Source organism: Saccopteryx bilineata, chromosome 4 (assembly GCF_036850765.1).
Source record: "Saccopteryx bilineata isolate mSacBil1 chromosome 4, mSacBil1_pri_phased_curated, whole genome shotgun sequence".
Classification (NCBI taxonomy): Eukaryota; Metazoa; Chordata; class Mammalia; order Chiroptera; family Emballonuridae; genus Saccopteryx; species Saccopteryx bilineata.
This window is the reverse complement of record NC_089493.1, coordinates 165,745,816-165,757,318: the sequence shown is the minus strand read 5'-3', so window position 1 is coordinate 165,757,318 and position 11,503 is coordinate 165,745,816. Positions and strand designations below refer to the sequence as shown.

Below are 11,503 nucleotides of genomic sequence, written 5' to 3'. Positions count from 1 at the left end.
CACATGTAATCTTGAAGAGACTTCAGGGGAGAGATTATTGTTGATCTGTGCAATGAATGATGTAAAAAAATAAAAAAAAGACATAATGGAGGAGATGACCTATTTGCTGGACCTTGAAAAAGAAACACGATAATGCTAACTACATCAACTTAGGAGACAAACTATATTGCCACACAACTAATAAATGGAACCAGACAGATTTAGGCTCAAGGTAGACCAAACCTTCAATCCAGATCTGGTGGTTTCAAATTCCTACCTTTTTTCCCTCCCTCACAAGTTTTTAGAGTAGGTAAAATGTCCATTTCTTCCATTTTCAAAAGTCCAATTTTTATCCATCCTTCTACTTCAAAAGCTAGGTCTTTTATAGAAAATTCTCAAATTGTGGTCTGTAGATGACTTGCATTAGGTCACAAGGATTGTTTGCAAAAGTGCAAATTTCTGGACCCCAATCTCAAAGATTCTAAGTAAATTTGGGATGAGGACCAGAGAAAAACAATTTTTGTTTTTTGGAAGAAGCAGAGAGAGAGAGAGAGAGAGAGACAGGAACAATGAGCTGCTCTGCTCCTCTATGATGTGCCCTGACTGGGGAATCGAACCAGCAATGTCTTTTTTTCTGTGGTATTTTTCCAAAGCCAGAAACGGGGAGGCAGTCAGACAGACTCCCACCTGCGCCCGACTGGGATCCACCCGGCACGCCCACCAGGAGGCGATGCTCTGCCCATCAGGGGCATCACTCTGCCGCGACCAGAGCCACTCTAGCGCCTGGGGCAGAGGCCAGAGCCATCCTCAGCGCCCGGGCAAAGTTTGCTCCAATGGAGCCTCGGCTGCGGGAGGGGAAGAGAGAGACAGAGAGGAAGGAGAGGGGGAGGGGTGGAGAATCAGATGGGCACTTCTCCTGTGTGCTCTGGCCAGGAATCAAACCCGGGACTCCCGCACGCCAGGCCGATGCTCTACCACTGAGCCAACCGGCCAGGACCTTTTTTTTTTCTTTTTTTCTGAAGCTGAAAACGGGGAGAGACAGTCAGACAGACTCTCGCATGCGCCCGACCGGGATCCACCCGTCACGCCCACCAGGGGCAACGCTCTGTCCACCAGGGGGCGATGCTCTGCCGCGACCAGAGCCACTCTAGCTTCTGGGGCAGAGGCCAAGGAGCCATCCCCAGCGCCCGGGCCATCTTTGCTCCAATGGAGCCTTGGCTGCGGGAGGGGAAGAGAGAGACAGAGAGGAAGGAGGGGGGGTGGAGAAGCAAATGGGCGCTTCTCCTATGTGCCCTGGCCGGGAATCGAACCTGGGTCCCCTGCACGCCAGGCCGACGCTCTACCGCTGAGCCAACTGGCCAGGGCACCTTTTTTTTTTTTTTAAACAAACTTATTTGTCCTCTTTTGAGAACCACTGTGTCAAAACGTCTTCCAGGAGTGTTCAATAGAAATAGTTCTTTGGAAAAACAGTTCAATAGCATTCTAGTCTTCTCCATACTGGCATGGCTGAGACTCAGGCTTATTTTTTTTCTCATTTCTGACAGCGCAGGGACTAGCTAAATGACTATGACTAAAGAGATTTTGGCCTGATGCACATACATCTCAATTTCGCAGCACAAACTAAGCTATTTGTCAGCATGCTTAAAACCTTAAACAAAATCTGCGTGTTGTGTTGCATCTGGAAGAATGTGGAGAAGCAGATCAGGCTTGAGAGATCAAGTGGAGAACAAAGACTGAAACAGAATCCCAAATATTACAAGAGCTACTGCCTCATTGAATGGGAGAAGCCTACTTCGACTCATGCGCAGGCGCAGAAAGAAAAGAACAAGTGCACCCTTCCCCCACACACTTTCCGGCCTTTTACCACTGCGCAGGCGCATAGAGTGACCCAAGATGGCGGCCCCCGTGGATCTGGAGTTGAAGAAGGTAAAAGAGCGTCTTGAGCAGGCCAAGGCTTCTCTTTGGTAGCTACAGGGACTGTGGACAAAAATATTGAGGAGGCTTGAGTCTTGCGTAAGGAAGAGGGTTTCAGGTAACTGAGGGATGATTTCCCGGAGTCCTAAGGCGGGACCGGGTCTCCTTAGATTAGGGTGGGGGGCGAGCGGCTTTTGCCGGAGAAGAGCCGGTTAGACTGTGTGCTTGGTTAAGTCTGGTGGGCCGATAATTGGCTTGTCGCCTTGTTCAGAGCTGTTTCGTTGCGCTTGGAGTCTTCAGTTTTATAGTAAGGCCTGAAGGGAGCGTTTCAAATTGGAGCCCTTTAGGACGGCTTGCGCGAGCTGAGGCATCTATAATGCTGTACCCTCATTTGCATTGAGAAACTCCAAGTCCAACATGTGCTTTTGGGCCACTTTTTCGATCCCAAACCTTGAAAGGTCGCACTACAGTTTAGAGTCAGGTATGCTCATAGTAATGCTCATCTTAGGGCTTTGTCTTCCCACCCTCACGGTTTTTGGAAGACTTGTTGAAGAAAGAAACAATTCCTGTAAAGTTTTACAAATAAAATTGATATCAGTAGGAGTTAGGTTTCTCTCTTCAGTTGTTTATAAATGTATTGTTACTCAGAAACGTTTTCACTACCAAAGGGTTGTCAGAATCCTAACACCACTACAGATCCCAACCGTATTTTTTTTTTTTAATTTATTTTTTTCAGAGACAGAGTCAGAGAGAGAGGGATAGACAGGGACAGGTAGGAACAGAGAGATGAAAAGCATCAATCATTAGTTTTTTGTTGTGACGCCTTAGTTGTTCATTGACTTCCCTCTCATATGTGCCTTGACCGTGGGCCTTCAGCAGACCGAATAACCCCTTGCTCGAGCCAGCGACCTTGGGTCCAAGCTGGTGAGCTTTGCTCAAACCAGATGAACCCACGCTCAAGCTGGTGACCTCGGGGTCTCGAACCTGGGTCCTCCGCATCCCAGTATGATGCTCTATCCACTGCGTCACTGCCTGGTCAGGCCCAATCGTATTTTTTGGTGGGGAGGGGAGGAGGATGTGGATGAAAAAGAAGCCTAGGCGTCATCCACTTTAAACCTATTCTTTTCTAGAAAAGGAAACTGAGTTCCAGAAAAGACTCAGTCAAGTCTTTTCTTGATTAGCCTCAAGACTGTTTGGTTTAGCATCCAGTATCACTTGTTTTACTCCACACCTTTTGGCTATTTAGGTTCTTCATCAGAGCAGATTTTACTTAAGGCTACCTCTGATCAGTTTGCTGTGCATAAGCCACAGGACAGCTGAAATAACTGTTGATCCTAATAAATGAAGCTGTTTGTTATTGCCCTGAGGATTTATGTGGGTGTCATACATTTTGTCATTTTTATTTGAAACTTGTAAATTTGCCCCTTACAGAGGTCCCCAAACTTTTTACACAGGGGGTCAGTTCACTGTCCCTCAGACCGTTGGAGGGCTGCCACATACAGTGCTCCTTTCACTGACCACCAATGAAAGAGGTGCCCCTTCGGGAAATGCGGCCAGGCGGATAAATAGCCTCAGGGGGCCACATGCCTGTCCGTGGGCCTTAGTTTGGGGATGCCTGCATCTCAGCTTTAACAGTATACTAGCTTCCTTAGCACACTGTACCAAGCAATCAGGTAATATCTATAATTTTACATGCAGAACAAAATTCATTTTTAAGAATGTTTCAAGTGCCTGACCAGACAGTGCGCAGTGGAGAGAGCGTCGGACTGGGATGCAGGGGACCCAGGTTCGAAATCCCAAGGTCGCTGGCTTGAGCAGGGTCTCATCTGGCTTGAGCGTGGAGTTGCTGGCCTGAGCTGGGATCATAGACAGGACCCCATGGCCACTGGCTTGAGCCTAAAGGTCGCTGGCTTGAGCAAGGGGTCACTGCTCTGCTGTAGCCCCTCCCCCAAAGCAAATATGAGAAAGCAATCAATGAACAACTAAGGTGCTGCAATGAAGAATTGATGCTTCCCATCTCTCTCCCTTCCTGTCTGTCCCGTTCTCTGTCTCTGTCAAAAAAAAAAAAAAAAAAAAAGTTTAAGCATTCTGAAAATTTACCTTTTTTAGTTAAAATTTAAGTCAGGGTTAAAAGCTAACAATCCAGTGCAGCTGTGAATGCACTTACCTCCCAGTATTTGAATTTACTGCTAAGAAACCTGTGGACAATGAATGCAAACTAAGAAAATAGGTTCAGCCTTAAATTGGATAGTTTTGACAACCAATTAACTAAATAAACTTGTTTAGCCTGACCTTTGGTGGTGCAGTGGATAAATGTTTGACCTGGAATGCTGAGGTCTCTGTTCCAAAACCTGGGCTTTCCTGGTCAAGGCACACACAGGAAGCAACTGCTAAGAGTTGATACTTCCCGCTTCTCTCCCTTCTCTCTCTCTCTCTCTAAATAAATAAATAAATAAATAGTTTAAAGATTCTATCTTATTTATTTATTTGCCTGGTGGAGACTAATAGGAAATCTCAGGCTCCTCCCTTCTCCCAAAAGAAATGTTTTGAAACCTTACTAGTAGGTGAGAACAAAGTCAATAAAAGCTTAAGTAGTAGCTTTTGCCATGTATTGCTGTCTCAGATGTTATTAAGGCATATATTTGACAACACGTGAAAGTCATTCCAGGCACTTCAACATGAGTATCCAAGAACTGTTTTTATTTTTGAGTTAAGTATACACAAGGGTCAAATTTGGCTTGGTTTGTGTATATGAAGATAATGATGCAATTCTTTTACCAATGCTTCAAAATTTTAAAATAGTCTTTCTCTTTAAAATATTTATATTCTGGATATTACTGCAGACAGCAGAATGGAAAGATTTCTGAACTAGCGGTCAGAAGAAATGGGTTTAACTACCTGCCTTTCTACATGATAGTTCAACCCAGCGCAAACCACTTTATATCTCTTGAATACATTTACCGTATTTCCCCATGTATAAGATGCAACTTAATTTTTGGACCCGAAATTTGAAAAAAAATGTATTACATAAAGTTATTGAACTCAACTCAAGTTTTATTTATCTACAACAATGAACGCAAAAGGAAGTGCGAAAAAGCGGGAAATGCAAGTAAAAAAATCTACAACCATAAGACGCACCTAGTTTTTGGACCCCAAATTTTTTTTTAAAAAAAGTGCATCTTATTATACATGGGGAAATACGGTAGTTACTTAATTTGTAAATGGTTATGATAAAATGCCATCCTAACTCAATAGGATTTGAGAGGAGTAAATAAGATATTTACTCAGTGTTCTCATATTAATATTCCTATATTAATATTTGAAACAAATGTGGGAAAATGTTTCGAACATAGTTGAGTAATACAAATGTAGAGAGTTGTTCCATTTATGGTTCTTGTTTTATCTGGGTTTCATCCTCTGACAATTGCATTCATTACTTTTATTACTCCTTGGGTACCTCCTACTTGTTATAATTATTATTCAGTGTGCATTTGTTTCTGCTTCTTCAAATAGATGCCATCTTCTGAGAACAGGGTAAAATTGGTATTTAGCCTAGTGGCTTGATTGTTTACAGTTAATACTAATTTTTATTGATGTTTGCTTCAGTAAATTTTATAGCTTTGTCTCTGGTTAGCATGCTTTATTTTAATATTTTTGGATTTGACTTAAATGTTTCCTGTAAAATATTTCACCTTCTAAATCAAGGACTTGTTTTTATTAGGCTTTCACAGAGCTTCAAGCCAAAGTTATTGACACTCAACAGAAGGTGAAGCTTGCAGACATACAGATTGAACAGCTAAACAGAACGAAAAAGCATGCCCATCTTACAGATACAGAGATAATGACTTTGGTAGACGAGACTAACATGTATGAAGGTGTAGGAAGAATGTAAGTAAAATATACCCTTAAGGGGGTTATCTTGGGAGATGTTTTGTCTGAATTAAATCATAGAATTCCTTCATTTTAAAATTGGGGTTAAAGTAGCACAGTAGCTTTAAAGATCATCTAGTCAAATACTTTCTTTTTTTAAAAATGAGAAACTGAATCCCATATAGAAGTGTTTAATTTTAGATTTTGAAGTACATTTCTTAAATATTTCCCTCTTCTTTCTACGATTAGATACTTAAAAGTATGTTACTTGAATGGTAAAAATATGATTTGTCATGAAAAGATATTTGTAGTATTTAAGTAATTGTAGTTTTAACCTCCGCTTCCCTACCTAATTTATTAGGAGTCATATAAATCATAAATCTTTTAGATATCTGACCAGTTTCCTGAAATAAAAGTGTTCAGTTGTCATTTATTTTATTTTTAAATTTTATTTTATTTATTCATTTTTAGAGAGAAGAGAGAGAGGGAGAGAGAGAGACAGAGAGGGAGAAAGAGACAGAGAGAGAGAGAGAAGGGGGGAGGAGCAGGAAGCATCAATTCCCATATGTGCCTTGACCAGGCAAGCCCAGGGCTTCAAACCGGCGACCTCAGCATTTCCAGGTCAACGCTTTATCCACTGCGCCACCACCGATCAGGCTCAGTTGTCATTTAAATACACTTGTTCTAGCTGTCATAATTATGAAATCTAGTAAACCAATTTACCTTTTGTTTAATTGTTATGTGATTAACTTAGAATAACACCACTTTTTTCTTTGAAAACATGCATTACCTTTCTGAGAGAGAACAGATATGCGTCATGTCCTTTGAGCAGTAAGGAAGGAATGGAAAAGCCCTTAACAACAGGTCACATTCCATTACAATGAGCTAAAAGGAGAAGACTGATTTTAGGGGGGTAAGTACAGGAGGAGGGTTCTCCTGGAATTTGGTCTTTGTTAGTAAATGGACCATTACTTCAAGTTTGGAGAGCTTTAAGTTGGAATGGAATTTGACCTCAGTCTCTCTCAGGATGATTTGTTTTGTTATTGATTTGAAGGAAGCATAACATGTGTAACATTTAGTAATGACTCTGGAATGACATCATGGGAAGTAGACCCTGCTCCTGACTAGCTAATCCATCTCTTTTTGGAAAAGAGGTGGATTATGATAAACTGTTCATCAGATTTTCTTTTTCAGAATAAACAATATACCACAAATTTACTGCAGAGTTCATATTTTTCATTTTAGCTTGTTTTAAGAGGAAGAGAATCCTAATTGGAAAGTTTGTTACTAAGACACAAAAAGAATTGAGTTGAGAACAAAGTGGAATCCTTGAATATGTGTCTATATAGTATGAAGTGCATTGTTGGCATTCAGGACAGGATAATTTTATCCTTAATGTGAATATTCTTAGGTCTTAAAACAGTAATGCTAGCTTTTCCAGCATGCTTGTTAACATGTTGTACTTGGATTTCATATCACATATTAGCCTTTGTTTGCAACAGCTAAAAAATCTTTTTCCAAAATAGAAAAACTCTATCTTTGGCCTTTTGAGCTACAATGAAGTTTTAATTTTTAATTAGAATAATTGCATTTATTAAACATTCTGCAGAAGTGATAGACTCTTGCTTTTTTTTTTTTTTTGCATACTGTTCAAAGTATGCTACAGATAGATTGCATTCCACACAAAAGAATTTTAGAGTTTAAAGGCTGGTATATGAATCAGTGGTAGAACAATATAGTATTTCCAGAAGATTTATATCATAGTATTTATGTTTTTAAAAAGAAATGTGTAGTTTTAAATGTTTGCTTAAAGTGGAACTTCTCAATGATTTCAGACTTTGGTTTCAGATTTGACTTTTGTGCTTTTTGCATCTGACTGGGAGTGTGCATTTGACCCTGCATCTTAGGGGCATGTGAGGTGAATAGTGTTTGTTGCTTGGCTAGAGTATTAGTGCCCTCAGGAAGAAAAGACTTGCTGAGTATTAGTCTGGTCATGAGGACGTTCTCTTTCTTGATGCTAAACCTGAAATATCTATTTCTGAATTTATAGTCTTGGGTAATCTTGAGTATCATTGTGATTCACTTCTTTAATTCTAGTCTTTACCTTACGTTGTCTTATCTTTTCCTTTTTGAGTATTATTTGGGAATCCTAATTAGAATACTAATTTGTCTCCAACTGTTGTGCTAAAACCATGGATTATAAAATCCAGGCCTCATTATATCTTGCTTAGATTTTTGCTATAGTATCTTAACTGTTCTTTCTCCCGTTCTTCTGTCTGTCCAAATGCAGTCTTATTTATTTATTTAGGTGAGAGTAGGGGAGGTAGTGAGGCAGACTTCTGCATGCACTCCAACTGGGATCCACCCAGCAACCCTGTCTGGGGCAGATGCTTGAGTACCAAGCTATCCCCAGCACCTAAGGCTGATGCACTCTGACCAGCCGAGCTATCCTCAGTGCCTGGGGCCATGCTTGAACCAGTGGAGCCACTGGCCTCGGGAGGGGAAAAGGGAAAGAAGAGGGAGAGGGAGAAAGAGGGGATGAAGCAGATGGTTGCTTCTCCCTGACCTGGAATCGAACCTGGGATGTCCATATGCCAGACTGACGCTCTATCCACTGAGCTACTGGCCAGGGCCCAAAATGCATTCTTTATACATCTGCCAGAGTTGATCACGTCAGTGTTCTTCATAAAATCCTTTGTTCTCCTCTGTTGCCCACAGGATGAAATTTCAATTTAGCCTAACATTCATGGTCATTCATAATCTGTCCTTCGTTTATCCTTCTAGCCTCAAGTCCTACCTCTTTGTGCTATCCTGAATCTGTGTTTCCAGATTCAGGATAGCACATACATTTATACATTTCATCTCATGGATTGCCTTCTTTCCATTTTTGGATTACCTGTTGAGGAGTTGAGTGCCATGTGGACTTTAAAGATGCTTTAATTGATTAGTGATGTCTGTCATGAAGTAGCACATATATCAGAAATTGTTATTTCTACTCTTTTTTTTATTTATTTATTTATTCATTTTAGAGAGGAGAGAGAGGGGGGGAGAGAGAGAGAGAGAGAGAGGAGAGAGAGAGAGGAGAGAGAGACGGGGGGAGGAGCTGGAAGCATCAACTCCCATATGTGCCTTGACCAGGCAAGCCCAGGGCTTCGAATCGGCGACCTCGGCATTTCCAGGTCGACGCTTTATCCACTGCGCCACCACAGGTCAGGCCGTTATTTCTACTCTTGCCACATGGACTTCCTCACACTTGCCATGTTTTGTGCTTTCTTGCTTTTGTTCATTCTTTCCTTCTTGGCCTGTGATATCCCACTTTCCCTTGTGAAATTCTCATCCTTTAAGACATAGCTAAGATTTTTAAATCTTCCCTGGTGGACAGTCACGTTTCTAGGGCTTTTGTTCGTATAGCTAGTAGAGCAGAGCGAGAGAAAGACAAAGACAGAAAAAGAAAGAGATTGATTTATTTTTTAAATGGGTTGGTCTCTCTACCTACAGTGTCAGCTCTATGAGACCACAGACATACACATTTATCTTTATTTCTTCAGTTATCAGTTATATAATAGATGTTAAAGGTGTATTGATTTGAATTGAATGTGATTCTTTTTCTTGCCTAAAACAACTGCATTTTCTTTTGGTTCTTTAGAAAGAAAATAAATTTAGGAAGTGTTACTACTCTGTTTTAATATGATTCAATAAAGATGAAATCATAAATGTAACATTTTGACTAAGGTCAAAGGAATTGTTTCTGATCAAAATTATGTCATTTGATCTGACAGGAGTAATTTTTTAAAAAATTTTTATTTATTGATTTTAGTGAGGGAGGAAAGGAGAGAGAGAGAGGGAGAGACAGGATCACCAATCTGTTCCTCTCTGTGGCTTGACTGGGAATCAAACTGGCAACCTCTGTGCATTGGGATGATGCTCTAACCAACAAAGCTGTCCAGCCAGGGCCGGATTAATTCTTGATTAAATTTGTTGAGAAGGTTAACTAATTCCAAATACCAACCAGTTGCAGAAATATTCAGTTAGAACTATCAATATAGAAAAATCTAAGCCTTTGAAATTAAGCTGAGGGTAATATAATCCTTGGAGAATAAAGACTGTTCTATGCAGAATAATATCAATATAATTGTATCAATTTTACCTTTCTCATCTTCATGTAGTATGAAAGTCAGATTTTTCTTTTTAGGGTATGTATTTAATTTACCAAACCATTGCAAGCCCAGATGCCTTTCAAGTCACAAATACGAAGAATTTGGTAGTGTTAAATACCTCTTATGTATCGCTATTTTAGGCTTAAAACAAGGAAAATCAAACTGCAGGGTAAGAGATGATGAATTGGTATATACTGTAAGCTCTGTGTATTTGTTGCTCAAAGCTATATTCCATCCAGTCTCTTGGCATGTTGCCAGCACATTTCAGTTCTGTTACTTCATATTCTTTGGAGAGGGTGTTATGTAGCCTGATCCTACTACCACCAATTTCTAGTTTTACTCCTTAAGCTGTTTGTGAGCTGACCTCACCATACTGCTTTGAGAACTATGATGAAAGTTACAACTGTGGAATGATCTGTCTGAATAGTTGGAAATGTTTGTCTTTGCATCTTTCTAGCATGCAAGGAAGGAATCAAATAAATGTTAGATCTCAAGTATTACATTAATGTTTGTTGTATCTTTTCTTTCACGAATAAGACCCAATTTATATTGACATATAATGGTTTTTTTCCTTTTTCCTTTGCATAAATGTATTTATTTTGAAAGAAGAATTACATTTGAAAGTACACATAAATGACATTTAGCCATGCTAGTGTTTGAAAGGACTATCGTTAGGATAAATGTCAAACTTATTTTTATTAACAATAGGTATTATCCTGACCCTGATTTGATGTCAGGTCTATTATTCTAATATCCTTTTGCTTGAATATTATAGAAATAACATTTCTTCTTTCCAAAGGAGACAAATTAAGCTTTCAAAATTTTTAATATGGGGGAACTTGAGTAGATTAGCCTTTGAGAAGAATGGTTTGTGCCTTTTTAAAACTTGAACCTAACTAAAAATAACTTTGTACCATATTTAAACTAATTTAGAGGTATGCCACCATTCTGTGAGTATTTTTTACATTTAAGGAACTAAGAATGAACAATGGTATAAATCTACCAACTAGATAAGTGTCTAGCAATGCAGGAATTGCTGTTTGGGAGCGGTGTTGCTATTTCTATTTGTTGAAGTAATTTGATGGGTTGATCTCTAATGGTTAAAAGATCCAGAAGTGTAAGACTTAAGATAAATGTGGCACAGGTAGAAAGTGAAGACAGTAGGTCTATTCTTGACAGGTAATACATTTTAAAAACTATATAAAAAGTTGAGTAATTTTTCAACTAATTAGGATGTGGAAATCTGAACTATCCTGACAGCTTGGTGGAACTGCTCTTTGTTTGAAATCTTATGTTGGTTTTGTAGTGATTTTAATTGTAAGTTTGGATGTTGACCTGTAATTTGAATCGTGACATTTGGTAAACCCAGGGTGAAAGTTTTGCAGTTTCTCTAAGTTTAGTTATGTTAAATATTAATAGGAAAGGATATAGTCTTGCTGCCTCAAGTTTTGCAACGTTTTACAATTTTGTGTAGCTGTACAGCTGATATTTCAGGCAATCTGAGGTAATTTTAAAACTGAAGAAATAGTTGTACTATATTCATTCCTAAGAGATTAGGAAATAAACCACAATCGTGGTGTAGT

General features: G+C 39.5%; 1 protein-coding gene across 4 annotated transcripts in view; it reads left to right on the top strand.

Moving 5' to 3' along the window:
• The first annotated feature begins 1,837 nt into the window (after nucleotides 1–1,837).
• The window catches only part of PFDN1 (prefoldin subunit 1), a 97,902-nt gene continuing 88,236 nt past the window's right edge, over nucleotides 1,838–11,503 (top strand). For 3 of the 4 annotated variants that reach the window (XM_066272690.1, XM_066272689.1, XM_066272688.1), the window contains exons 1-2: nucleotides 1,838–1,905; nucleotides 5,615–5,781. In XM_066272690.1, the coding sequence (XP_066128787.1) occupies nucleotides 1,873–1,905; nucleotides 5,615–5,781 (200 nt within the window). In that variant the 5' untranslated portion in view covers nucleotides 1,838–1,872. Of the gene's footprint in view, nucleotides 2,012–5,614; nucleotides 5,782–11,503 lie in introns of all 4 variants that reach the window. The other variant, XM_066272691.1, reaches the window with a different exon arrangement.